The sequence below is a fragment of the Camelina sativa genome, chromosome 17, assembly GCF_030686135.1.
Source record: "Camelina sativa cultivar CO46 ecotype springtype chromosome 17, ASM3068613v1".
Taxonomy (NCBI): Eukaryota; Viridiplantae; Streptophyta; class Magnoliopsida; order Brassicales; family Brassicaceae; genus Camelina; species Camelina sativa.
The window spans coordinates 4,935,197-4,962,683 of NC_141896.1; the positions used below are offsets into that span (position 1 = coordinate 4,935,197).

Below are 27,487 nucleotides of genomic sequence, written 5' to 3' on the forward strand. Positions count from 1 at the left end.
CAGTTGTGGGATCTACCTGAACTGAAGAGTATATATTGGAGTCCTTTTGCCTTTTCCATGTCTGAATAGGACCGATCAATGTACAAAACAAGTGTCGAAAGCTGAGAAAGCTTCCATTGGATTCTCAAAGTTGCATTGCATTGTAGCGGGTGAAGAACTACTTGTCATACAAGAGTGGAAAGAAAGACTCGAGTGGGAGGACGAAGCGACAAGACTCCGTTTTTTACCGTCATGCAAGTTGGTTATAGTACTAGCTCTACACCACTGTCTTTGTTTTGTTACGTTTTGGGAGTGTTCTTTGGATTTTGTATTATATATGAATTTCATCACCCTTTGTTTAGTGTAAATTAGAGAATATTATAGAGTTCTAATCTAAAATGGTGTATTCATATACTAAAATGGTGAAGGAGAAACAAAAAAAAATACTTCCTCTGTTTCAAGTTAAATGCTTAACATGCAGTTCAATACCTCCTAATGTATGTATTAAACAGAGTCCGGTTTAATGTCAAAATTCAGAAGGAAAAAAAAAAAAAAGTCCGGTTCATACCGGTTGAAATAAGAAATTGGGTCGAAGTTAATTTCATATCATCAAATAGAAGAAACACATGACGATGACGATGTCATCTCGTTCTCGGCACCGCCTCCACCTCCGGCGGGAGCATCACCGTTTCAATCAACGGAATGGAGAACGCTTGTGAATGGGGGGTAAAATCGTCTTGATTTGGTTTCAATTACTACTTGGTTTTCTAAAATAATTAGTTTGATGTTGTTTCCCTAAACTCTTCTTCTCTCTTTAAATTCCAAGGAAGGAGAGGTTGAGGTTCGTGTGCATCTGATGATAGGTTCTCCAGAAAGAAAAGGGTCAGTTTTGTTTGATGGATTATAAAGAAAATGTCGAAATGATAGGTTCTCTCGAGTTAGTTTAGTAGTGTTAGTCATGGGTCAAGTAGCTCCCACAATTTTGTTCTTTGGCTTTTCGTATGGTTGAAATCAGTTTTTTTTTTTTTTTTCTGAGCTTGTGTGATGGGAGGTTGTGTATCTGTCTCGTTGCCATGTGATCAAGTGGTGGATCAGTTCACTCAGTGGTTATGTGTCAGGGGTTGTACTTATATTGGCAGTCTCTCTGAGAATCTGGCTTCTCTGCAGAAAGCCATGGGAGTGCTCAAGGCAAAGAGAGATGATGTGCAAGGAAGGGTAGACAGAGAAGAGTTTACTGCGCGTCGTAGAAGGCTTTCCCAAATCCAGTTATGGCTTATGAGTGTCCGAGCCATCGAATACCAATTCAATGATATCCTTATTACTAGTGACGTTGAGCTTCAAAGTTTGTTTCTTTGTGGTGTTTGCTCTAAGGATTTGAAACGGAGTTATCGTTTTGGGAAAAAGGTTAGTGTAATGTTGAGGGAGGTTGAGAGTCTTACTTCTCAAGGAGTATTTGATGTAGTGACTGACTGAGGCAGCTCCAGTAGCTGAGGTTGAAGAGATACCACCTATCCAACTTACTGTCGTTGGTCAGGAAACATTGCTTGAAAAGTTTTGGAACCGTCTAATGGAAGATAGAGTTGGGATATTGGGTCTGTATGGTATGGGTGGAGTAGGCAAAACCACTCTTCTCACGCAGATCAACAATAAGTTTTCTGAAATAGCTGGGTTTGATGTTGTAATATGGGTTCTCGTGTCTAGAGTTTCAGAGATCCGTAAGGTTCAAGGAGGCATTGCAAAGAAGTTAGGCCTTGTGGACGACGAATGGGACCAGCAAAACGAATACCAGAGAGCTCTTGACATACACAATGTTCTCAAGAGACGAAAATTTGTGTTGTTGTTGGATGATATATGGGAGAAAGTGAACTTGCAAGCTGTTGGAGTCCCCTATCCAAGCAAAGAAAATGGAAGTGTAGTAGCTTTTACCACTCGTTCTCGGGATGTGTGTTGATGATCCGATCGAAAAGGCACAACGACGTCCTCCTGCCATAAGACGTTTCAAACTTCCTATTATTCCACCTCCATGGAATAGTATCCATGTCACGCTTTCTTTTGGAGAGAGTTCCAGTCTAAAGCTTACAAGCAATGAGATGAACGGAATTGAGATTTCCAGCTCTGGTGAAACTATTTTATGGAATTGTGGCAAGAACATCAGATTCGCTTGACTACTTTGCTCCAAACTTCCACCAGTGACAACTTGCTTTTGTATCCTCACAATGCTTCAAAACCAAGCACAGCCGCCGCCGTTAAGAAGACACTTCAAGAAGATAAAACAAAAGTAAGAGCTGAGATCCATCAGAACAGTAAAAAACTGTGCCTCGTCAGAGTTCTTCTACATGCTTTGCTTTCAAGGAAGGGTCTTTTGAAGAAGGCGCGGTTGTATGTGCACCATTTGTTTTGCAGACATATCATTGCTGAAATCCAGGTAACATCTTCAAGAAATCATGTTCAACAACAAGCTGTGATCAGATGAAACTATTTTCACTTTGGGATCACATTTAGAGTATATTGCATTATGTTTTGCAGCTGCAGTGAAGGAGAGGAAGGGCGTGTTACAATCCCTCAACCTTCTGCAAGTTCTTACTTCCAAGAACAACCTTCTGGAACCTGGGAACTAAAGTGTCCCTGAAGACACTCTTACAAAGCAGATGGCCAATCGGGTTTGTAACAAACAGGATTTGTCCGTGGGAGGTAATAAAAAAGAACCCCTTTCAGAAATATTGATTACAATTCAGCAGAGGATGATTCTTCTGGTTTCCGAGCTCTTAAAAACTTGTCTTAACATGCAGTAAAAAGCAGAAGGCGGAAGCTTTCTGTGATGCAGTATGGTGTTAGAAAGATGTAAAACGGAGGAAGAAGGAGATTTTATGTTTTGGTTAGAAACCTAAGATCTTGTGCTTTTTTAGAATCGCACTTGCTACCATTGTTTTGTTAGAGCAACAAGAGTCTAGTAGTGATGTCTACTGCTTTTGTGAAAACGCATTCACCAGCAAGCACTTTTATTTTTGTGAATTTGGATGTAATGTGTCAATGGTTTCAATAAAGTCAATCACATGATCCAAAAAGAGCTTTGAGATCTTTTACTCATAATTGTTCGTATAAAATTGCTAGCACCAACAAGTAATAGATGGAAAAATCCTATAATGGTTTCAGTGAATCTAGATATTAACAGCAAAGTAATGAGAAGCCGTTTCCCAACTGTTCTATTCCTTCCAAGAAACTACAAAAAGAAATCTTTCTTCATCTGTTGTGACAAAAAAAAAAAAAAAAAAAAAAAAAAAAAAGAAATCTTTCTTCATCTCAGTCCAGCACTGATTCAATGCATTTGTCACCTCTTCAAGTTCTCCTGAGATCTAAGAAGGCAAAAGAAAAAGAAAACTTCATTAGGCCAAAAAGAAACAAAAATAACAACCAAAAAAATAAGAAACTTATTAGAAAACAAACTAACCTGTAGAAATCTTCTGTCTTTGTCATAGTGAATTGTGATTTTTGCACGTGGAGGAGCCAATCTTGCGAGATAAGCATCTTGTTCAATTAAAATACTCACAACATAGATACCCGCAACCAGTCTCATGAGTTGAGTTTTTATTTTCAGGTTTATCATGGTGATTCTTGTGTCCAAGAGGCTGCAAATCAATTACCTCCAAGGCTTCAAAAAGGATTTGATCACTTGATATTCCGATGGATACCCCAACTTTGATTTTTACACCCAAAGTTGGTGGAGCCAATCTTTCTAGAAAACCATCTTTTTCAATTAAAATTATCACCACGTAGTTATCACCCACCAATCTATGGATGACAAGTATTGATTATATGTGGATACTTTTTACAAGTATTGATTATATATGGATGTGTATGGATAACATTGATTTACAACGTATTATCCCAATCAATTTTGGTACAAAATTATATTTTATTATATAAAGCGTAATATTTAAAGTTAGTAATTCATATAATCGCGACATGTATCAAATATATTAACAATATTTTGACATGTGTGAAAAGCAATTTAATTTAATAATTTAAGAAAAATAAAAAATCCTGAAAATAAAAAGATTACAACTAATATTTTTGAAAAGTATATAAAACCAAAAGTAATTTATTATATCACTAATTCTAATAGGAAATATATCTATTAAATTAGTAATTTCAATAGGAAAATATATGCAATTAATAAGGAAAATATTTGCAATTTTATTGCAATTATTATTTATTATAATCATATAATAAAAATAAATTTATACCGAAAACTGATTAAAGCATGCAAAGGTTTAATTTGTTAAAATTAGTGATTAACATAATATAGGAAAAATAAGATATTTAAAATAAGAAATTGATGTAATTTTCTTAAGTTTTTCAATCGGTGAATGATTTGATAGCGTATTCAATATTATGTTATTATATAAACTTTGGTTTTCAAAGTTAGTAACTCATGTGATCGCGACACATGTCAATTTTAACAATTAAAGATTTTGTCATTTGTTATAAAAAAACTTTTTTTAACAAAATTTTTAAATTATAAGAAATTAAATTTTTTAACAATTTAATAAAAAAAAATAATAATCCATATATGTATATAAAATAATACTAATTCTAATTTTAAATACTAATTCTATAAGAACAATAATTAAGAAAATTATTCAATTAATTACTATAATACCATAATTAAATAAATTATACTGTCAATTATTAATCCTAAAAGAAAAATTATTGTAGATATTCACCTTTACATAAACAAATAAATTTTCTCATTATAATATCTTTGAATTTTTGATTAATTTAGGATAATGTCAGTATAGTTTTATTTAAAATTAGTTGGACAAGTAGTAAAACTATTACGTATGAGATTACAAAATATGAAACAAATATATTTGAGATATTTTTATTTTCTCAAATATGAGATCAAATTAGTTTTAAAAGTTAAAACCAAGACAGCTACCGCTTTCCATGATTCGATGATTGATGAACAAAATGAATTAAAAGTTAACTTTTATCAGATGATCCAAATCGGAAAAGATCTAATATAATAAAGTAGGGTTACACCCTCTAAGAAGCTCTATCTATCTGCCACGTGGCACCTCTGAATCATTTGTTTTACTAGGTTTTGAACCCATGCTATGCGTGGGTTTATTTGATTTATTTTTGTAAAAATTATATATGATTGATGACAGTTATAAAATATTAGCTTATATAAAATTTTAAATTACAATTGATTGGTAAAAATTTTACTTTTTAAAAATATAAAAGTCACTTGTATTAAAAATTTTACCTAACATATCCTAAACCGTTTCTTTGACTATCAGACAAAAAAAATATTTTTATAATCATGAATTAATTTTTCTCATATTTAATTGACCACCACCATCTATATCATTTTCATTGTCAAATTTTCATGATAAATGTCAATGTTACTTTTACCATCCGGTTCTTCATTATACTCTTCATCTTCCTCTTCCTCATCAGCTTCCTCACATTCTTCCATTGAATAATCATTTAAAACATTTTTTTTAGACTACCACACAACTTGTTAACCCATCAAACTCTAATACCAAAATCATTGTCTCTTGTCTCATAAAATTTGTGCAATTTTACGGACCAGCTTAGTCACTATATGCACCCAATTATTGATACTTTCACCTGTATACTTTCACCTGTATACTTACTCGGTTTTAGATCCAGCTTAGTCTTATTTATAATGGTTCTCAGCTATTGTCTAAACTTTTCTAGCCGATTTGGAACGTTGTAAATACACTTATTTAGAAGTATTTTAATATAGAAATTTAACATAATTACAAAAATGTTAAATATTCAGTTGTACGATCGCGATTTGTCGTTTAAAAAATATTTAAATATAGAAAATTCTAAAAAATTTTAAAAATGTTAATTAGTGGCATGTCGAATTCCAATTGGATGTTTTAAATCATAGGTGGACAGCCTTAGGAGCTTATAGCTTCTACTTTTATTTAGTATAGATGTTATTAGAGAAATATCTAATTCTTATTGGTTTTTTAAAATCCTATATGGACACCTTTAGGAGTTTATAGCTTCAACTTTTTATTAGTATAGATATAATATTTTAAAATTTCTATGGAGGTTAAGTAATTGTAATATTTTTAAAAATTCTATGAAGTTTAAATATTTTTAATATTTGAACCTTTTAAAAGTTTCAATATTTATAATATTTTAAACTTTTAAAATTTATAAATTATAATTTTTTTAAAAACCTTTTAAATGATAAGAAATTTTTAAAATTCAAAAACTATAATATTTTGAAACCTTTTAAAAGCTAAGACTTTTAGAAGTTTCAATATTTATAATATTTTAAACTTTTAAAACTCAAAAATTATAATATTTAAAAACTTTTTAAAAGCTAAGAACTTTTAAAAGTTTCAATATTTATAATATTCAAACTTTTAAAATTTTTAAATATTATAATATTGTTTTGAAACTTTTTAAAGTTTTAATTTGATCAAACTGAATAAAACTTTTAAACTTGGATGCCTGATAAATCAAGTTTTCCTACTCATTCGTTGTTGGAAGCATATCAATCTTATTTATATTGGTTCTGAACCATTGTCTAAAAATTTTCTACCCAATGTGGGATAGTGTACATAGTTCTTTTATTTCTATAAATTTAAAATTTTCCTTTTTCTAAAAAATTCTGGAAAATTAAAAAATGTTAATGAATGACATGTCAATTATGATAGATTGTTTAAAATAATTCTTAATATAGAAAATTCTGGAAATTGTATAAAATGTTAATGAGTGACGTGTCGAATCATGATAGCTTGTTTTAAATCTTATGTGGACAGCCTTAGGAGCTTATAGCTTCTACTTTTATTTAGTATAATTTTTATAACATTTTATCTCATGTTTAATCCAATTAGTAATGGGCTGTAAATGGTTAATGAGCCACATAATTTTGTCGACTTCTCAAAGAAAAACCGACAGAATCTCTGAGTTCCGACTTCTTCTCCTCCTCGTCGTTCACTCTTCCCCACCCTTCCCCTTTATCTGTTCAATTCTGCGAAAATTCGAATCAGCAAAATATATTATTGGTTTAATATTTACCATAATATGGTTTTTTTTTCACTTGAAATAATGAAGTAAAAAACAAAGAAAATCTAGAAAAATATGTTTCTAAGGAAAATTATTACTATTTTAATATCTATAAATTATGTTAGCGCTATCTAATTTGATATTTATTTTTAACTTTAAATAGCAAAGAAATAACCAAAACTTTTGTATCTTAAAGCTTTTTTAACTTATGCAATTTCATATTTATTTTTTTTAAGTATGATTATATAAAGAAATTCAGTTTACAAAAAGTAACAATATATTTACTTTTTAGAAGACACCCGTAAAAAGAAGATATGCTACATGGAAGTTTATAAGAGCAAATTTTTGAATTAATAACTATAATAAATACATTTAATTCTAAAAATTCAAAATCTTAAATGTATGAAAGCAATTAATCTTAAAGAAATTAAAGAGTAAGCAGTTACTATTGTAACGTATGAAGTTTTTAAAAAACATTAATACTCCACAAAATATATTTGTTATAAATAATAGTTTTTCTGTTTTCTAGAACTAACCTTTAAAAAAAACTTTGCTACTCTTTCCAACTTGCATAATAAATAACAACATTTTCAGTATTTTCATCATCCTAATGACTCACTACAACCAAATTAACACAAATTTCTTTAATAAATATAATAAATATAATCATGTTATCAACAGTGGACCTCTCCATCATAGGAACACAAACATAACAGAAACATTGTTTTTTGTTTTTAACAAAATTAAGTTTTACTCTACTATATATCTCAACATTTATCATTAAGATTCCTTTATAGTTTTTTGGTATTTTTGGTAAAAAAAATTCTTACTTAACTATTGCCAATAAACAAAAGAAAAATTTGATATTCCAAAACAAAAAAAAACTTTACTTTACATAACTTAATTATACATTCAAATTTTTTGTAGTCCCATTTGTTAGATATATTATTTCCTACATTTTGGTATTGCACATATCTAATATTTTGCTACAAGTATTTTGTTAAAAAGTTATAATATAATTTTTACTCTAACGGATATGAAATACAAAATAATCAATTTGAGAAAAAATCTAAATAAATCTCAATATATTAAGCTCCATAGTATATTTTCTATATTATTCAACCCACGCAACGCGTGGGACTCATTCTAATGATATGATATGATATATGTTCTCCAGATAGATTAAACTTTAAACTTAAAATCAATCCACCAGATTCAAACAAAAACCCAAACCTCATAAAAAGTAAAGTAGAGAAATTCTTTTAAATACCATTAAAAATGTTTTTTTTCCAACAATACCACATTGAAGTCTTTTTCCTCAAAAATACCACAAAAGTTTTTTTTTCCAAAATTACCATAAACACAAAAATAGATTTCTAAGGATGTAGAATTTTTTTTTTTTAGGTTTGGGTTGACACATTTAGTTTTAGGATATAGTTGTATTTAAAATTTAGAAATTAGTTTTTAGTATTAGAACTTTAGTTCAGTTATGTGGTATTTTTGAAAAAAAAATATATTTTAGTGGTATTTTTAGGGAAAAAAAACTAAATTGTGGTATTTTTGTGGTATTTATGATAATTGGCCAAAATTTATTGTGTTATGTCGGTTACTTCTTTTCTGAACATTACTTGTACCGTATAACACTTGCTAAACGTAACGTATTATATATTAATTGAAGCCAGTTTCTTCGGGAAAAAATTAACACCCAAACAAGATTCCAAAGTAAAAGAAAATTCTTTGAGTTGGTTTCTTCTAAGCGTCATATATAAAATCAATCAAGTAAGACTCATGAGGGATTTCTATAAATCAATGCTATGCCCTACTCTATGTATACTCTCTGTTGCTTGACCTAACATGATAGGTTATTACAACTTGCTTACACTGTTAAAGAGTTATAATAAGGTTATGTTTGTTGATGTTCCTATTAGCCCTTCCCTCATAATGCGCATAGCAGCTTCATTCGTGAACTTCCTTGCAAAAAGAAAGCACGGGACTGGTCTTGAATCCGCCTTACACCATTCAGTTCGAGATTCAGACTCATAATAGACATGGTCTATTTTCTGCCCCCAAGAAAAGAACGAGAACGACAAAATTACTCAAAGATCTATTTGGTTGTGATTTTGATCACTAGTAGAGAAAGATTTATGTACCTTTATTTCTTTAATTTCCTCAGGGCCAGAGTTTTCAAATGTGAAAGTGACGGGATGCCAAGATTTGGCTTCATATTTTGTAGCCGAAACGTTCCATACAGTATATGTCACCGTTCGTCGTTCCATTTCACTCTCTAGTCCTTGCATCTGAAAATATCAGTTTGGAATACATAACCAATATGGGATTTATATAAGATTGAAACAAAAATGGGAGAGATTATTATCAGAGAGGATTACCGTAAGCAATGTTTGCACATAGTGTTCATCGGGGATGCAGTTGCGCCGTTTCTGTTTCTGAGTTCACATCAATCGTAAAGAAATCCAGACCATTAGATTATGAAAAGAAAGAGGTAAATCAATGGAGAGAAGTGTTCATATATACACTCTTGAGATTGTTACAAAAAATCAACGTAATCGATTCAGGCTGCTAATAAATGAAAAATACCAACTTCGAAGTATCACTTACAAGAAACAACAATGCCTCATTGGTACCTAATGGTGGACATCTCTGCAAATCGAAAGAGAAATCAACAAACATTCTATTGTTTCTTCAGCAAAAAAGAATATATTCTGACATTAGGATTGACATTAGGACGATAAAATATATTCTGAGGTTTCACTTAGAACTAGTTGAACATAATGAAACTAAATAGTTACCTTGCAGAATTTCTTAAAAACCGGGAATACAATACCATCATTTACAATGACCTCTGCATGACTTCTGATCAAAGCTATCCACTGCAATAGATAAAACTAGGATGAGATTATAAACTTCATGAACTGCAAAAGGAACCTCTTGTCCCTCACAACCTGATGCTTCAAAAATCTTGGTAAGCAATCAAAGTCAGTAATGTTGGTTTCATAAGCATGACAATGAAGATAGTACCTGGGATCCTTTTCGCCATTTCTCTTCAGGTATGACAGGAGACATTTTCACACTGTACCGTGTCTCTTTAGTATGAAGAAAACTGCAAATAGAAAGCAATAAACATAGTTATCACTCAGGCCATATATGTCAAGTCTGAAGTACTAAAGAAACCTCATAAAAATTCAGAGTTGCATATATACCTATCCACAAAACTCCTCGGCGAAGAGATAAGATATCTATATATATAGCCAAAGTCATATAACGGAGCACATCTGCAAAACAGTCGGAAGCAAAGTGAAATTAATGTGCAGTTCAGCAAGCAAAAGGGAACTCAATGGAGTAATGCTGAAAGAACCGTCACACCGCACCTGTCAGAGAGAAGAACAAATCTTTGATTTGACTGATCCTCTAAAGCAGAAGCAAACAACAATCTTTCAGCTGCAATCATGCTTGATTCTCCCCATACTACCTATATAATAAACACACTCATCCTAAGTTTTTCAATTCAATCCACTCTTAATCCTTAAGAACAGTTCTAAAAAATGAAGACTCACCTTAATGCTATTGTTCAATTGGCGATTATAGAAATACTTAGATCGCGTAGTGTCTTCATTAAACACGAAACCAGGTAACGAATGTACATAGATTGAGAAATTAGCATGATCCACACCCTACACAAATTCACCAGAATCAGCAATTTTGAATTTATAAGAGTTCAATTAAAAGACTTGGTCTCATACTACGAGTTGGACCTTGAAGAAACTATCCCACATAAAATCAAGAGGGAGATCACGGCGAGCTAAGAAAAGGAAAGCGAGCTTGGGACGAAGATCGCCGGAGTATTCACGGAGCGGGGTGGTGATGGTGGTGGTACGAGATCTCGCGACGGAGAGCGGCAATGTCGAGACGGAATGTATTTGGATCCTTAAGAGAGCGAAAAGGCAAAGCGCGGCGGAGAAAACGATAACGAGCTTCCATCCAAGCCAAACGACGCCGCCGCGACGTGACGACGGAGGCTGAATCTGCGGCTGTGGTTTCCTCGTCATTGTCGTAGTAGTACCTCGATCATTCGAGTCTCTCACTGTCTTCTCTCTCTCTTTAAGGGTTTTGTGAAGTCAAATTAAAAAAGTTCAGAAGAAACTGAAACTGAATCATTTGGAATTAAAACATTTTTTTCTTTTGATTTGAGAGAAGAAGAAAGAAAGGTAGACGAAGATGGTTAGTTAGAGACGGTATAAACCTTCTGTAAACGACGTCGTAAGGCGCGTACACGTTTGAGTTTAGTGGGGTCTACGTTAATATGAAAACACTACTTTATAATATGTTAGTATGTTATTTACAATTTGACTAAGAATATTAATTATTCAATACATTAAATGTATCTATTTTCTTTCTAAACAAATAGAAAATATTCAACGTTGAGGATTAATGTACATTTTAGTATAAGGTAACATTAATTTAAAATTGAAAATAACCAAAAAAAAAAGTCAAAACAGAGTGTCTACGGCTACACATTTTATGATGTTACAATATCTCAACCTTTTCATTTTCTCTTCAAAAGAAGATTACATCAAATATTCATCTGCCAAAAAAACCTAATGGCCTCCTCCAATTCAAAAAGTTACATCAAAATACCCATTTGAAAAAAGGAATCATTGGTTTCAAGAGACGCATGTTACATATATGCATCACAACAGCAAAAGCCAACTACAAATAGCCATGGCTTTACAATCATCCTACAAAAAAAATCTGCTGTCAATCCTACAACAACAACAAAGCCATAGAGAAGCTTTTTTAGTTGAGATCTGCCAATAATGTCTCCACTTCTTTCAAAGCTTGTTCCACTGCGTAGATCACCATTTTCTTTATCTGTTTTTCACATGGCAAAGATTCAAAGAAGATTAAAACAATTAAAGAAAATCCAAAGTTAGAAATCACCGCAAAAGACTCACCTCAAGCTTGTCTTCTCTAGCTTTGTGGTTCTTAGGGAGTTGTCGAAACTCATCAGTCAAACGGAGACACTCATCTATGTTCTCTGGGGAAACAAAGTCAACAGCTACCTTTGTGCACGACTGTTCCAAATCAACATTAAAATATTGTTATATAAGTTACAATGATAGTTTACAAGACAAGAATCATTCAAACAATAACCTTGAGATTCCGAACTTGATGAGGACAACCAGCGGGAATAAACACTGCTTCTCCTAACTTTTGCACAAATGTCCATGGCTCAATCCCTTATATTCAAAGAACACCAATCAAAACAAACATATGAATATAACGTTGGGAAGTCACAGTTATTACAGTTACAAGTAAACCATACCAAATTCCGCCTTGAGTTTTCTTTTGTGCTCCACGGTCAAGAAACAATATTGGTCATGTATAGGATGATACACCTAACAAAAAGAATCCTATCAGCCAAAATAACCTACTAGAGAGACTCAGAAATGAAACGTTTCGCAGATTATTTAATATATTTGCTAACCTTTTTCACACGAGAGCAAAAAGTATGTCTGAATTCTTTGCAATGCTTCCTTAGATACTCTTCAAGCTTAGGAACATCTTCTCTTCTAAATATGTCCCAAAGTGCACCTCCAGTTTCATCATGATACCCATTCTCATAACTCACAATCTCTTTTCCCTCTGAACCATTTTGCTCCTGAAGCTCTTTCTCATTCTGTTGCTTGTGTTTCTGTTTCAGAGCTTCGATTGCAGCTCGTTGCTCCTCAGTTATTGTTACTTCAGCCGTATGCATCAGAATATTAACCTACAAACCATAAAAAACCGTTATATACTTTCTAAACACCACAAGCTTCTATTAAACATTGTGTAACAATTCTGAAATCTTACTGCATCTGACATATCACAGTGAAGCTTAGTGACTGAATCGCCTCTACCAAGCTCATCTGAAGTCCCATATGCAATGTAGGTTTTTGGACCAAGATCTGGTTTAAGGATTCCTTCGGGAAGTTTTGTAGCAATGTTGAGGATTCCGGATCTAGGATCGCTATATTCTTGGAACGGTAATGCTGAAATGAACTCATCGCAGTGACGAGGTAAAAGGTTTTCAAACTTGTCTGAAGGAGGCCAATCCTTAAGCTTCAGCATCTCAGGCCAGAAGTTAGCATATGTTCTTCCTTTGCTGTATCCTTCAAAGAAACATCGAGTATCGATCTTCACCTGAAATAATACGAAACAAGATGAGCTACGGAACCTCTAAAACCACCTTTAAAAAACGTTATAAGAAATGAGTTTTTACCTCACAGTTAGCTAAACAATCGATAGCTTTGACATCAGACATGTTAGTGCTAGTTGGTGAATCAACATTCTCACATAAAGCCCGCCACATCACCATTGGCTCCCAGCTTAAACCAGCTGTGATGTCAAGAGCGTTTCGAACGATCACTGGTTCACCTTTGGACCAATGCTCTTGGAAATGTAGAAGCTCTTCTTGCATCAGGACATCAAAAGAATCAGGAGAGTAAAGGTAATTGTCATTGGATCCGTCCCTCGAAGCTGCCTTCCTCTTCATACTCTCCTCCAAATCTGAAGAACATCTACAATATGACTTTGTCGGATCCATAATATAAGAGGCTAAGAATGTTTCTGCCTTATGCTCCAAATTTGACATCCAAGTCACTGGTAGGATTCTCTTAAGCTCCAACACAGATTCACTGCAACCGCCTAGCTCTTTTGGCGCACAGGGTATGCTTCCATTTTCATCAGCATTCCACTTAATGGATGTAATATTATTAGTTTCATCCTCAGAAAAAGAAGAAGAGCTTGGTTCTGCATCTTCGCCATGCATATATCTGCTCCCTTTATTCTCGAATTGTAGCTTGACTTCCGGGCGTTGTGAAAGCCCTCCTCCACGGATCTCTTCGCAACAATTCAGACAAAGCTCATAAGAGCACTTTGTACAGCTTCTATGCAAGTCGACAATTGAAGTTGCACAGTGATTACTACAGCAAAAAATAACAAGTGAGTAATATATGAAATAGATAACAATGTCATGTAACTATTCAAACACATGCAAAAAGGATGATACTTACCAGAAGACGCGCTCTTCATTTGAGCATAGAGACTCGGATATATCAACTTGTGAAGCCACTACTCCTATATAGAACAAATCAATTACGTTATCCTGTAGCAAGAAAAAATCTTGTGTTAGTAGTAGAGGAAGATAACTATATACCTTGAACCTTTGCCTCGGTTTGGATTTCTTGATCTTGTGCTTTGCAAAACCTTTTCAGGAAAGGAAGCATTGATACAATCAAGTATTGAAGATGATAAAATCTTTCGTCGTTGTTGAGCTTTCTCTTTGATGTCTGTAAGACAAACAGATCATATGGGGATACACTCATGAAAAACCAATCATATTGAGAATTCTCAATTATGAATCCTTTGGTAAGAATACAATCATACCTCGATTAATCCACTCGAATGCAAACATGAGGAGCAATTGCAAGTTCTGCGGCAAAAGGGACATTTGTCTATGACATCATCCTTGGTCATATGGGGATACCTGTGACAAACCGCAAGATTTGTATAAACGATACTGAAGCACACAGACAGAAGAAAGAATGTAACAAAACTTTAGGACATAAAAACTAACCACTTCTTTATACATGGAAGACAGTACAACCTCTCTTCACAAAAAGTGCAAACGAAGAGATATCTTTTTTCCCCTTGAGAGCATTGATGGCAAATTGCAAGATCTCCCAAATCTGCCTGTGGAGGAGAAGGAAAAAAAGAAACATGATTTTCAGACAAAAAGTAGTTGAGTAAAGTTTCCATCACACACATCATGTGTTCTGGTTGTGTATAGAAGAACAAATATGTTTACCTTAAGATTCCTTGTCATGCTTCTGCAGTCATTCCAATACTCAATTTTCAGATGAGAATCCAAGAGTTCAGAGTCAGAACGCGAACTGGAAGCGCTAACAACATCTATCTCGTTACCAAGAAACCAAACATCTGCAATATCCGAATTCTTGCTCCTGCTACGAGATGTTGCCTTGGTGAAAGGAACAACTTGGAGTTTTTGTTCAAGATTCTTCTTTTCATCATCAACAACTTCTTCTACTACTACTTCTTCTTTAGCTTTCCTTTTGACAGAGCTCCTCTGCTTCTTCTCTTTCTCCTCACATTCATCATCACCACCACCACTGCCTACTCGTCTCTTCTTTCTTGAAGATTTCGCTTTGAACTCATCAGCTTTAGAGCGTTTCCGTGTTTTGTTAGACACTCGCTTCACACATTCCACACTACTCTCTTCTTCTAAATCTGATGAGCCACTGCTGAGACTCGTCGCCTTTGAAATCTCCTTCACACCATTGTTCACTCCATTAGCAGTTACTACACTCTTCATAATTCTCAATTTCACCTGCAAAAACCAATGTCAATAACAGAAAAAAAAATAGACTCAGATTATAGGATTAGCCTTAAAAAAAACCGGAAAAAGGATTCTACACCGAAGTCTCCAAGATTATATAGGTTTCTCCCACACATTACGAAATGGATAATATCAAATTAGTATACAGTTCTAAAACCCTAACAATCACAAAAACAAAACCAGATAGAGAGATTAAGTCGAGTGAAGGGAACAAAGGGTATTGGGGTAATATTAAAAGAAAACACAGAACTTTTTTTTTTTTTGAAGAACTCGAAACATAAATATCGGATTCAAGATAACAAGAAATGAGAATTTTAAACGACAGAAACCAAAAAAAAAAAAAGGAGGAGTCTTGGGAACAGAGTCAGAGAGTATAGAGAGAGTAGCATCACCTTTTCCGAATACTGATAAAAGCTTTTCAAACAAGAGATTTATTCATCTACTCAAATTCAGTCGACATCACATAACGAAGCGAAACGCATTCAGAATTTTCTGATTCATCAGTGAAACGTAAAGGATATGTTCGAAAACGTTCTTTAAAAAGAGTTTCTCTGAGGAATAGAAGAAAAAAAAAAGAAGTTTAATTAGTCAAAGAAGAAGAAGGAAGGAAGGAAGAAGAAGAAGAAGAAGAAGAAGAAGCGATTCTAAAAAGTAGCTAAAGCGACTGATTCGTATTACCGTACGTTCTCGGATTATGAGTGGAACCACGCGCGCGCGTGTCGATTTTTTAGAACCCCACGAAGCCACTGATTCGTTCTCCGTCACATCCACCCAAAGCTTTTTTTTACTGAAACTTAATTACTCATCGAAATACACACAATATGGATAAAATCTTATGCATAATTGCAGTTTTTTTATAAGTAAAGATTTTTTCTAAAGCTGCTTTTAATATGATATCAATCATAGGTGTAATTTTAGGCTGTCTAATCCTGTAAATAATACACAGATATATGTTAATAATGTTGAATATAAAGAAATATATTTTTCTTTGATAATTTTTTTTCAACCAAATTTTTTTTTTTCTTTATATGTGTGTGTATAAATAAGAAAAGATGGAAATAAACTACTCCACCAGTCACTTTCCTATATTTATGAGAGTAATTTACTCAATTTTGCATTTATTATTATGGTGGTCAGATTTTTTTTTTAAAATTGTTAGCATTTAAAGAGAAATAAATACTAGTATAACCATTTTTGCTAAAAAAAAAATATTATACTCTACAATACAGTGTTGACTCTTATCTTCTTCATCTTTTTTTTTTGTTAGTGTTGACTTATCAAAAGAAACTAAAATGTTGTGTTTTTTTTTTTTGTATAAAAAAACAACGCATAGATTCGGAACTTTGTGAGTAGTTTATCTACTAAAAATAGAAACTAAATTCCGAACCTGTTCGGTATTGACAGATGTGTGATACACTTCTATGGTTGAGGCGTTGGGCTAATAAGGATATAGATTCCTTTTAGCACTGATTTGTTTTTCCTCAACAAGACAACAATTGTCACAAACATATCTAGTTCCAATGGGATTTCGAGAAAAACTATATATTTTAAAAAATATTTAATTTTAAACATACTCAAAAGTCAGAACCAAAAATACTCTCATAATATACAAAATCTGACTAAATAAAACAAAAAATATTCCCAACATGTTACTTCCAATCTCTTTATATACTGTATAAAGGTATAAAACCCAAGCCCGGTTTAAGTGAATCAGTGGGGGTCTCTCTTTAACACTTTGAAGGTGGTGAACGCGAGGAACCGCGGCTAACATGGCTAGCCGCCGGAGTATTTAGCCGTGACTGACGTTTCGTTGGCACAGTAACACACTCATCATCCGAATCCTCCACGCAATAACTGGATATATCATCAAACCGACTGTCTTCATAGTGGTCGTCTCTGAAAACCGGATGAATATATGCTTTCTGAAGATACGGTTTCAGATTAAAGTTTGGTTCTCTAGCTTTTTCCAATGTATCTTTGACCATTGCGTCCTGTAAACCACACCATATGATATACAGATATAGTTAACCAAAATCAGCCACATAGAACCAAATAGAGTTTACTTAACGGATGACAAGACCTTGGTTTGAGTAAAATTGTCTACTAACCTTCAAAGGGTGACGCAGGAATGCTGGTTCGTACCGGCCTTTGCAGAACCGGTGAAAGAAAAATGTGAGGATCGGTAAGACGAGGAGGAAAGGCGTGGACTGAGCGGCTCCTTTAGTGCTCAGTAGTCCCATCAAAAGGACTTGCGAGATGATCAATGCTGCTATTATACGTCCATGAACATCTGGCCAGAACCTAGCCCCGCTTTCATATTCCTGATTGTACACATTTATGATCTGCAATAAGCCATAATCAGCAAAACAAGAAAGTTCAAGAAGTAGAGAAGAAGTATTTTGTGTGATTCTGTTATAGCTCTCTTGACAGCTAAAAAGATCAAGAAGACAAAACTTAACACTTTATCCGTTTAGTTGAAAACAATCTTGAAGATGTTAACAGAAGAAGCAGTGTTTATTAACTAACCTGATGACGAAATACGAGGTAGGCCAATGCGAAGAAGACTATAATAAACGGGAGTAGAACCGGAGTCACAGGGGCATAGACAAGACCGAGGAGGAAGTAGAGTTGAATCCGAGGCTCTGTCGCATGATAATTGATCTGTCCAGGGTTCATTGCTTCTTCTCTATCCTTTTCGGTTTTCACCAAGAAGAAGTTCTTTATATGGAAAAAGATGAGAGGTTTCAGCCTCAGAATCTCCCCTGCAACACCCGCCCAACCGTCCACCATTATATATGTGATAAAAAACGTTGCTTTAATCGGTATGGCGACTCCAACCGTCCTAGGAATCCTGACAAGTGCAACAAAAATACATAAGCTCAACAATCTATATAACATTCCCCCAAGAGGCATAGAGAAAAGGGAGAGTGCTTACTGATTTGCGGATTGTTTGAGGAAGGAATCGAGCTGTTCAAATGCAGAGCCAGCGATTATGCTTCCAAAGAAGACATTGACGAGATTAAACATGTAATATCGAGAAGCCGCTCTTCTCTCTAACGATGATAGCGATACAAACCCTTCGAACTTGGACATTACCATCAAAATGCTTGGCAGAAATATTAGAAAGAGCTTTAACACAATACCCGGTACAAAACCTTGGATAAACGATTTAACAAGGTCACTGCAAAAAACATTGCATATTTAAACATCTAAGTAGACAAGGAGTGGTGAGACAGAGACAGACAGAGACAGAGAGGGAAACATTACTTCTCGACGAGGGTTTTGAGGAATGGAGCATGTTTCTCGATGCCTTCGATGCTTGCTAAGGATTGAACAAAGGCTATAGGAATCATGAAGAAGAAAGTGAGGAAGAAGAATGCAATGTGCATTATAAGTCTTCTTACTGTCAAAGAGACATAAGGTATTGCGAGGTTCGACCAAAACACTTCTCTTGCCTCGGGAGCCCATTCAGTTAACCATTCGGTCGGATCACTCGACTGTTGAGTCTGTGCACAAACCGCAGCACCCCACCGTGTTTTAAAAGAAACAAAAGCTGCTGGCATTATGCTCGAGTCATCTTTCTTTACTTTCTTCCTTTCCTCCAATATCTAATCAAGAGAAGCTAGGTCAGGTTTGATTATTTTCAACTGAGAGAGAGGTGTTGTAGCAAGAAATGAGAAGACAAATGATACTCACTTGCTCGTTTAATTTCTCGATTTCAGCTATATAATGATCGATTGCGTCAACACTTTTGCCCCATAGCCCGAGAAAACCCGTCTGGTTCCCCAAATAAGACAGCATAAGACAGTTTAGAGACAAAGAGACAAGCTTATTTTAAGTTTGTGTCTAAGACCACTCAGTTACCTTTATCTTTGGTCTTTGTTCCTGGTTCCTTAGATACTTCAATTGGTAATAGTCAAGCCAGTTCTGCGTGCTCTTCTTCTGCTCTACTAATGCTGCCAAATCGTTTGCATTATACACAACCTGGAAAAATCAAGTTGTAAGATTTAAACACAACATGGGAAAAAAAGACTGATTCTTTATAAGTAATGAATGTGCTTATAACCTGATGTGTAAGATAATGGTCTGGATGGTTAACTAGAAAGAAATGTTCCACACACTCACTAATGGACTCGTCTGGGTCTGCTGGTACGTTCCTAACCAAAACCTGGGAAAGCAAACTGGATCGATCAGTCCAAGGTTATAACATCAGGAAACAAAACTGATTCGTGATCATATATAATAGCTTTACCGTGAACTGATCAGGTCGCCGTTGCTCGTTCTGGAGAAATGCCAAACGCATAGCGGCTACTTTCTCATACTCTTTCATTAGAACATAGCAAGTCCAGAATGTAAAGGCGTAAGCCATCACCAGGTGAGCCCAAAACCTTCAAAAAAAACACAAACTTTTAAAGACATAGAAAGAAGAATCAGAATGAGATTTTTTAGGATAATTTTGCAGACCTGTCTGAACCACGTTCGATGTTCGAGATGGATAACTTATCAATATCACTAGATGTTACATTACGAAGCTTCGCTAGTTGCAGACCTTCACTAGTCCAATTAACAGGTACAAGAATCGACCACGCAAGTAAAGCAATGGGGACAAAGATCTTAAGCCTGAAAAAAAAAACAGAGAAAACAACAATAAGTCTTAAAGCAACAACCTTTCAGAATCAAATTAACAAAAAAGATGAGTACCCAATCAAGTAAATCCTCAAGTAGACAGCAGAATCCAAACCAGCATGATCAATAAGCTCAGGCTCAGGCATCTTAAGAGCAGCGGGCATCCAGTTCAAGAACCGTAGGTAAGAGCCTAAGTTGACATTGACAAACTTGCTGACAAGAGCACCAGAATGCAAAGGGCTGCTTCTAATACCTTTGAGATACCATTTAGGGAAATAAACCCTGTCGTTGAAAGGTTGAATCCTCAAGATTGCAAATGCTAAAAGGAAGATGATGGCTGTGAGTATGTTGATCGCTGCTGCTAATCCAATATCACCTAGAGTTGCCATCTCTTATCTTTCTTTAACTCTTTAGCTCACAAATCTAATAATCACCGTTTGGAATTCAAACGCTTCTTTACCTGCAAAATCGATTCAAAATGTAAACCCTTTGAAATCACAAAAGCTTTTCACCTACAAAAAAAATCACTGAAAAGGCGTGTTTGTGTATTTATTAAAGCAGGAAAATGTAATTAATATGGAAATTTATATTTATAAAGATTTTTTAAGAAAATGGTAAACCAATGAAATCTTTTTGAGAAAGGAAGAGGATAAGGAGGAATTGGTGAAGAGAACATATGCATAGAGCATTTGTAAAAAGATAGAACTTTTATCTCTACATTCTTGGAATAACATCACTCATTAATAATTATATTAAAAAAATGAGAAAATAGAATCAAAATCTCTAAGAGAGACCCAAAACCCAGAAAAAAAAAATTGTATTTTTAATTTTTGTTGTTGGAGTAACGTCTCTTTCTGACAAGAAAATACACTTTTTCCTAAAATTTCTGTATAAGCAATCTAACTAATAGTATTAGTTTACTTAAAATACCAAATTGAAGAAGGAGAAGAAAAAAAATGTAAAAGGACAAAACTAGAAAACCAAATTAAAGAAGCAAGGGGATACCTTGGATTTGTCACTGTTTTATTCAGAAGCTTGAGAAAAGCATTCACCAAACTCTTCAGAGAACAGAGAGAGAGATCGGTTTGGTTCTTTACACATAAACCAAAAAAAAAAAAAGAGTAAAAGAACAAATAGAGACGCTGTGTAAAAAACGCTGAAAGAACACGGATCAGGAATAATAATAAAGTGAGGACGAGGAAGAAGAAGATGAAGACACTTTAAAAACAAAAATAATGTAACTCCAAAAAGCTCTCTTTTTAATTTATTTATTTTTGGTTGTTGTTGATTAGCGCATTTGGGTGAATTTAATTAAATATATAATTAGGTGATGTTGGTCCGCGTATAGTCAGAGTTTTTCTATCTGGCTCTTTTTTCAACGTTAATTCCGTCATTAGCAGTAATAGCGTTTAATTAATTTAAGTGCATTGTTATTAGATTTGATCACGAATTCAGCTATCTGCCACGTGGGGGCGGCAACGGTTGTATTTCCTGTACGTGCCACGTGTATTTTCTGTCGAATGAGCTTGTTGATAATGTCACGCGCCAAACTCTGACCGTGACTTGCACGTGCCAATAAAAATATGATCCACTAGCAACGTTCATATTTTGAGTGGAAAAGCGGGGAATCAAGAACGACAGCGTTTTAGCACTAAGTGGGGTGTTGGTTGTGTTAACTGTTAAGTAAGCTAAACAAAACTTAACCAAGAAAACCAATAAGATTCAATCAATCAAACAACATTTTTTGTAATTAAAAATAAATGATTAAAGGGAAAAAGGTATATTTCAAGTCAATCACATTATCTTAGTGAGAAAGAGATTTCCTTTTGTCCAGATTTTATCGTTTGTATGGTTTTTAGTATATATATACTTTGAATATTCCTATTCATAAAAGGATATTATTCCAAATCCTTCCTTGGCTAGAAAACTTTTAACTCCCAAAAAGGAAAATTTCCAAATCATTCGAGGGTTGTATAAAACTATATATCTGTGGATATCAGAGCGATAGATTAAAAAAAAAAACAAATTGAGAAAACATGGAGATGATGATGATCAAAGTGAGAGATCTAACAGGTACAGAAATCGATATCGAGATTAATGTAAAGGACTCGATTGCTTGGATCAAGGAACGGATCGAAGAGAAACAAGGCATTCATCCTTCTCAGCAGAAGCTCGTCTTCGCCGGGACACAACTTGCTGATGACGACCAAACCGCCAAACATTACGACCTCCAACCTGGTAGTCTAGTTCATCTCGCTCTTGCTGTTACAGGTGGTTAGGTTTTTTTGGTTGAACATGTCTCGGTTTATTATGTCTATTGTCTTTGGTTCTCTTTCTTTTTTTCTTTCTTATTTTTGGATTCCCCCATGTTAATTGGTTGTTGTGGTTCTACTAAATTCTGATTTTTGCCTACTTTTAGAGGAATTCGTTAGTTTTTTTCGTACTTTTGATTGAATTTTATGTAAGATTTTGAAATCTTTGTGAAACTCACTAAAAAAAACAGATGGCAAACCCCAATAGAAAAAAAAAAAAAAAATCCAAAATTCTTGGCATTCTTTACAATTGATATTAAATAGGTCGGTTGTGATTTTATGAAATTCTGAACTTTGCCTACTTTGATTACTACTAGAACAATAAACATGCAAATAATCCGGTCTGGTATATCTGAATGTTACACCAAAATCTTTATCATATAAGGAAAAAACTCAACTCGAACGTTTTGATTCGAAACAGGATAACACAAAAATAGGATCAATGGGTTAAACCGTTACAAAAAGAAGAACAACCCATTGTTAATCGGTTTCTTTTAACCATCTCAATAAACCGAATCAAAACCGGACGGCAAAAAAAGAGTAGAAAGTAAAAAAATCATGAAATTTTATTATTATTGATCTTAATTATCATGCATGACACATACATTCTTTACATCTTGGGTAACGGTAAACGCTGCGTCCAGTAGGTCTAGCGGATACATGTTTTGTTTGTCTATTCGCTTTCCTTACTCTTTTCTCAAACACGTTCCACTCTATCGTACTGTTCTTCATCAATATGTCCGAAAGTCTCCGTTTGTTTGGTCTTATCGTCGGCATTTTCCCGCCTCCGTAATATATCCGATACCCCGATACTAGAGACGATAACTGACTCCCTGGATCCGTCATCGCAAACGCATCTGCCGCAGCACAAGCGATGAAATCTAAAGCCGCTAGCTACACCAAAAGGAACAACACATTGCAACGTTTTGAGGTCTTAAACGGATCAAATTAAGCGACATGGAAACGTTTTGCTTTTGTCTTATTACCTGAGATGAAAAGTTCTTGAATGGTTGTAGCTCGGATTGTGTTAGTAACTTCTCTTTGGTGACTAGGTTTGGGTATAAGCTTGTTAACACGGCTAACCGTCTTGATCCTCCATATATATTTGCGCCAGCTACAAAAACTCGGGTTTCACGGTTGAAGCCGAGACCCGCGAGCATAAGCACGGCTTCTTCTGGTGTTAACGGACAAAGTCCTTCCGTCCTCAACACATCAGCAGATGGGAACCTTAAATTACAACAGAAACCGAAACAGAGTAATTTAGGTTTAGGTTTGAAAACAAGGAAGAGGAAGCTTGAGTCTGAAGTAAAATTAGGAACTAACTTTTTTGTTTTAGTTAAAGTTGAAAGAGATGGAAAGTGTTTTTGGCGATAAGAATCCAACTCGTTCTGTTCTGTTTTGCCTCCTCCAAAGTAACATAGAGAGTGAGCCACCATGTCGATTTCAAACCGTAGATGGAGAGCAAGGTACTTAGAAGAAGAAGCACCCTCCTGCTGCAAAGGAGGATCAGACGACTTATTATTGTCCAAGACTGAGGAAGCGAATTTAGGACCAAGAAGATGTTGATCAAGAGGTGCAACGTAAGATCCGCTTCCCCGTAATCTCCTCACAAGCAAAGCCGCAGTTTCTTGTATTCTCGGGATGAAGTTTAGCGCGTGAAAGTTACATCTGCACCGAAGCCTCTACTTCCAAAAAAGTTTAGCACAAAGAAGCTAATTATAACTAGAGATAGCAATGGAGAGGACTGAAAGAATTATCTACCTGTAACTCAAACGGCATTGGATCAAAGGCTAAGCGGTTTCCGAATCCGACAAAATGGACTACTCCGTTCTTGAGTAGTATAGGGAGAATATGTTGCATATAGAAGTCTGGTTTGGCTTCTTTCATCATTTCTATATCTGTCACCTTAAGAGAGATAAAAGTAACAACAACGTGAACAAAAAGAAAAAACAAAGATGAGACTTGAACGCATCAAGGTTAGGGAGAGAATATATGTAAAACTCACGACACTGCCGATTGGTTCAAGATCCAAAGACTGAAGTTTTGTTGGTAGTTCCTTTACTATCCGAATATCGGGAGACAAATACTTCATAAAATGTTCCTCTTGGTAGATATCTCCAAACTGACTATATGAAGTATCAAAGTTCAATACATTCCGTTACAAATGTTATAAAAGCCAAGGTCTTCTGTCGTAAGTATGATTTGAAATGTTTTAGATAGTTTGAGATAGAGGACGGAGAGCTTACAATAGTTACCTTGCATCTGTCCAAACGTCACTTAACATGAACTTGGGAATGACGAGAGTCGCATTGAGCAGTCGAGCTACAACAACAATGTTACATACCTGTGAAGAAATGAAATAGTTATAGTCCACTAGAGAAATTTTAAATATATATTGTAGGACGAGGAGAAGAAAACTTACAGCAACTCTTTGTTGATTAATCCCTCCGTTTGCAGTTACCATTATATATCCATTTTTGCCATCTAAATTTCACGAAACATAAAACTCCATATGAAACAAGCTTTAATCCAAGTTTAAAGAGAGAGAGGGAGAGAAAAATTAAAGAAACCATTAGGAGTCCAAGAACGTTGCTCAGCGCAAGGCTTCCATGCCGAAGCTTGTTCCCTTGGCTCCTGCCATAAGTCTTTTGGCTCAAGTTTGTTCTGCCCAAAATCAAACACCATTACAATTAATAATCGTTACCATGCGAAATAGGACTAAGAGTAACAAAACAGTGTTATGGCGAAAGGAAATATAAGATTGGTTTTTGAAGAATACATTTACCTCTCCCAAAGCATGAGAAGCCAAACTCAACATCCGACCATATGTTCCATTATATTTCCTCTTTGATTTTTCAAACCTTTTACGCTCTTCCTTCTGATTCACACAACAACAGATCGAATAAAACTTTAAGATTAGACAAAGAAAAAAAAACACAAATATTTTTGTATGTGAAAAGAGTGTAACACAAGAAACATAAGTAATTATAGAAGAAACAGGTCATTGACCTGTGAAAGAATCAGTTTTGGGTTCCGGTTAGGGTTCTTAGAGAGTCCTCTTCGAAGCCAGACACGACCTTCGTGAAGGCGAGAGAGCATGAACCAATTAACAAGGCAAAATAAACCCAAAATTGCGATAACGCCAATGGCTGCTTTAGCCGTTTGTCTCTCGGAACAAGCTCGTATTGATCTCTTCTTGTTCCCTCGCTTTATCGTTTGTTTTGGATTGATCAGGTCTCCGGCGAATGCAGAACACCGGATCGGGCCTAGACGCGGCGAATGAGAGGGTGTACCACCGTAGACGTGAAGATCAGGTGACTCGGGTCTCTCTTCGTCGTCAAGTCTCTCTTGTCCCATGATCAACAAAAGTCTCATTTTGTTTGTCTCTCTCTCTCCTCTCTGTGTCTGAATCGACAAAGGGGGAGAGAGAGACTAAACTAAAGGATCGATGTAAGAAATTGCCATAAATAAGAAAACGAAAGCTTTGCCGAATTTAACGATGACAGTGAGAGAGAGAAAGAGATTATTTGAATTTCAGTGAGTCTATATGTTATTTTCTTCGTTCGAAACTTCGAATATCATTAACGTTTAATCTTAGTTTAATTTTAGACCCATATGCATGCATGCTGAAATTTATATCCTCGTTGTCTCTCCATACAGTTTAGCTATGGACAGAAAACTACACGTTCTGTAATAAACCATAAACAGATTTGCAAATATCAAAACAAAAAATAACTAAATTCTACTAACAATGCTACTTGACAGAATATATGGACTAACTATAGGTTTTAGGATCTATCTATCTATAAACGTTTTTACTATACATATAAAGTTAAGTCATAAGGGCATCTTTAAAGGTAGATCAGTTGTGATGATCTTAGAAACACTAAAATAATTAAATAATAGTCTATATTTAAGAACACACATTCAACAGTTCTTATATAAGAACAATTTTCAATTACTTAAGAACAGTTATACCCACTATTCAACATTTTTATTACTTTAAAATCCTTAAGAACACAATATGTGTTGTAGCAATAAAGATGACCTAAGTGTTATATCGCTTTCAATTTAGCAGATCTAGTAGAATACCCATTAACAAAACCAATCTACCAGTAGATGATTTATTTTAAAATTGATGAATTAGTGCATGCATGGGACCTTGATGTATCTTTAGAGCCTAACTTTTAATTGGCTTAAAAGAAAAGTTGGCCATAAATTACATCTAAATTCTACAAAGTAGAAAGATTTTTGATTTTAAAGTTACAACTACCATTTGATGATTTTTGACTTTAGAACTTGGTATTAAATTTAGAACCCTGACCTTGATGTATCTCTAAAGCTTATCATCATTTTAGCTATTTCTTTTAAGGTGCGTAAAGAATTATTGTAACCTTCAAAGCAACCATTTGTCGATTCTAATAGCTTAAAATTTTCTAGGTTTTGGGAGTCTTAAATATTTGGGTTTGTTACTCTAAATGAAGACGTAACATGACGACTAGGGTTTTGCTAAGATGCTCTGGCGGCGATCTCATCCTCTTACAATAGCAACCTTAGATCTCTTTCAGCAATTGGTCTTTGCCTTTCTTGCTGTTCATTAGGCCTTTGTGGCTTCGTTTTCTTCGTTGTAAAATACAGATATGGTCAGTGAACTTTTCCTAGTTTCCAGATCTATTTTGTGGTTACGAGTTGAGTTGGGTCCTAAGAGCTGCAGTCATGAATCGACCAAGGAAAAAGAAGGAGCTGTCTCTTATGGAAGAACTAAGGGAACGAAACCTGCTCAACGAAGGTGAAGAGGTAGAAATCCCAGATCTACAGAATAATGATTTGATAGAGGAGAACTCGATGAGTGTGGTTGTTCGCTGTCTGAATCCTACAGCTCATAAGGTTGGGGGATTAGTTAAAGCTCTGCCTGCTATTTGGGGTCTTGATGATAGAGTTCGTGGAAGAGGAGTGGGAGATAACCGTGTCCAGTTTATCTTTGAAACGGAAGGCGACCTTTATCATGTCTTGTATAGAGGCCCGTGGTTTGTTAATGGGTGGATAGTCTCGCTGGATCAATGGAAACCCAATCCTGGACCAGATTTTCTCAATAAAA

At 34.7% G+C, this 27,487-nt stretch overlaps 5 protein-coding genes and 2 long non-coding RNA genes across 16 annotated transcripts; 2 read left to right on the plus strand and 5 right to left on the minus strand.

Annotated features, from left to right (window-relative positions):
* Nucleotides 1–563: 563 nt before the first annotated feature.
* LOC104755456 (uncharacterized) lies at nucleotides 564–3,044 on the plus strand. Of its 2 annotated transcripts, none has more exons than XR_015586522.1 (5): nucleotides 564–705; nucleotides 806–861; nucleotides 1,147–2,404; nucleotides 2,506–2,670; nucleotides 2,769–3,044. It is a non-coding gene; the product is annotated as an uncharacterized LOC104755456 (long non-coding RNA). The 2 variants fall into 2 exon arrangements; XR_015586521.1 differs by having other exon boundaries at nucleotides 583–705; nucleotides 1,016–2,404.
* Nucleotides 3,045–3,115: 71 nt separating this feature from the next.
* Nucleotides 3,116–3,704, minus strand: LOC147923334 (uncharacterized). The gene is made up of 2 exons (XR_015586523.1): nucleotides 3,428–3,704; nucleotides 3,116–3,332 (listed from the first exon to the last, which is right to left on the minus strand). It is a non-coding gene; the product is annotated as an uncharacterized LOC147923334 (long non-coding RNA).
* Nucleotides 3,705–8,753: 5,049 nt separating this feature from the next.
* Nucleotides 8,754–11,403, minus strand: LOC104755457 (glycosyltransferase BC10). Of its 2 annotated transcripts, none has more exons than XR_015586524.1 (10): nucleotides 10,809–11,403; nucleotides 10,611–10,727; nucleotides 10,425–10,525; nucleotides 10,257–10,328; nucleotides 10,075–10,156; nucleotides 9,846–9,926; nucleotides 9,655–9,696; nucleotides 9,426–9,482; nucleotides 9,189–9,328; nucleotides 8,754–9,098 (listed from the first exon to the last, which is right to left on the minus strand). XR_015586524.1 is itself a non-coding variant. In XM_010477841.2 (10 exons), exons 1-10 carry the CDS (start codon nucleotides 11,100–11,102, stop codon nucleotides 8,931–8,933), a joined length of 1,161 nt encoding a protein of 386 aa, XP_010476143.1. In that variant the 5' UTR covers nucleotides 11,103–11,403; the 3' UTR covers nucleotides 8,754–8,930. The 2 variants fall into 2 exon arrangements, 1 of the variants encoding a protein (XP_010476143.1); XM_010477841.2 differs by having other exon boundaries at nucleotides 9,189–9,335.
* A 167-nt stretch (nucleotides 11,404–11,570) lies between these two features.
* Nucleotides 11,571–16,309, minus strand: LOC104755458 (lysine-specific demethylase JMJ26). Of its 2 annotated transcripts, none has more exons than XM_010477843.3 (14): nucleotides 16,130–16,309; nucleotides 15,844–16,002; nucleotides 14,903–15,442; nucleotides 14,672–14,787; nucleotides 14,482–14,581; nucleotides 14,252–14,384; nucleotides 14,109–14,172; nucleotides 13,316–14,018; nucleotides 12,907–13,236; nucleotides 12,542–12,823; nucleotides 12,380–12,452; nucleotides 12,208–12,293; nucleotides 12,009–12,128; nucleotides 11,571–11,925 (listed from the first exon to the last, which is right to left on the minus strand). In XM_010477843.3, exons 3-14 carry the CDS (start codon nucleotides 15,425–15,427, stop codon nucleotides 11,851–11,853), a joined length of 2,607 nt encoding a protein of 868 aa, XP_010476145.2. In that variant the 5' UTR covers nucleotides 15,428–15,442; nucleotides 15,844–16,002; nucleotides 16,130–16,309; the 3' UTR covers nucleotides 11,571–11,850. The 2 variants fall into 2 exon arrangements, with proteins under 2 accessions (XP_010476145.2, XP_087350741.1); XM_087494615.1 differs by having other exon boundaries at nucleotides 16,135–16,278.
* A 668-nt stretch (nucleotides 16,310–16,977) lies between these two features.
* On the minus strand, nucleotides 16,978–21,448 carry LOC104755459 (hyperosmolality-gated Ca2+ permeable channel 1.3). 4 transcript variants are annotated; one of them, XM_087494616.1, is made up of 13 exons: nucleotides 21,083–21,273; nucleotides 20,331–20,537; nucleotides 20,153–20,223; nucleotides 19,916–20,071; nucleotides 19,704–19,839; nucleotides 19,518–19,619; nucleotides 19,316–19,435; nucleotides 19,148–19,228; nucleotides 18,719–19,059; nucleotides 18,387–18,632; nucleotides 17,978–18,302; nucleotides 17,560–17,793; nucleotides 16,978–17,442 (listed from the first exon to the last, which is right to left on the minus strand). In XM_087494616.1, the coding sequence occupies exons 3-13, from the start codon at nucleotides 20,221–20,223 to the stop codon at nucleotides 17,179–17,181; spliced, it is 2,076 nt and encodes a 691-aa protein (XP_087350742.1). In that variant the 5' UTR covers nucleotides 20,331–20,537; nucleotides 21,083–21,273; the 3' UTR covers nucleotides 16,978–17,178. The 4 variants fall into 4 exon arrangements, with proteins under 4 accessions (XP_087350742.1, XP_010476146.1, XP_087350743.1 ...); XM_010477844.3 differs by having other exon boundaries at nucleotides 20,153–20,537; nucleotides 21,083–21,448; XM_087494617.1 differs by lacking the exon at nucleotides 21,083–21,273 and having other exon boundaries at nucleotides 20,331–21,068.
* Nucleotides 21,449–22,112: 664 nt separating this feature from the next.
* On the plus strand, nucleotides 22,113–22,520 carry LOC109130188 (ubiquitin-like protein 1). Its single transcript, XM_019239388.2, has one exon. It carries the CDS (start codon nucleotides 22,114–22,116, stop codon nucleotides 22,354–22,356), a length of 243 nt encoding a protein of 80 aa, XP_019094933.2. The 5' UTR covers nucleotide 22,113; the 3' UTR covers nucleotides 22,357–22,520.
* A 417-nt stretch (nucleotides 22,521–22,937) lies between these two features.
* LOC104755460 (O-fucosyltransferase 2-like) lies at nucleotides 22,938–25,854 on the minus strand. 4 transcript variants are annotated; one of them, XM_010477848.2, is made up of 10 exons: nucleotides 25,399–25,854; nucleotides 25,175–25,267; nucleotides 24,960–25,053; nucleotides 24,812–24,873; nucleotides 24,636–24,733; nucleotides 24,395–24,515; nucleotides 24,151–24,294; nucleotides 23,713–24,071; nucleotides 23,376–23,616; nucleotides 22,938–23,283 (listed from the first exon to the last, which is right to left on the minus strand). In XM_010477848.2, the coding sequence occupies exons 6-10, from the start codon at nucleotides 24,479–24,481 to the stop codon at nucleotides 22,978–22,980; spliced, it is 1,137 nt and encodes a 378-aa protein (XP_010476150.1). In that variant the 5' UTR covers nucleotides 24,482–24,515; nucleotides 24,636–24,733; nucleotides 24,812–24,873; nucleotides 24,960–25,053; nucleotides 25,175–25,267; nucleotides 25,399–25,854; the 3' UTR covers nucleotides 22,938–22,977. The 4 variants fall into 4 exon arrangements, with proteins under 4 accessions (XP_010476150.1, XP_010476148.1, XP_010476151.1 ...); XM_010477846.3 differs by having other exon boundaries at nucleotides 24,645–24,733; nucleotides 25,399–25,831; XM_010477849.2 differs by having other exon boundaries at nucleotides 24,395–24,511; nucleotides 24,645–24,733; nucleotides 25,399–25,796.
* Nucleotides 25,855–27,487: the final 1,633 nt, after the last annotated feature.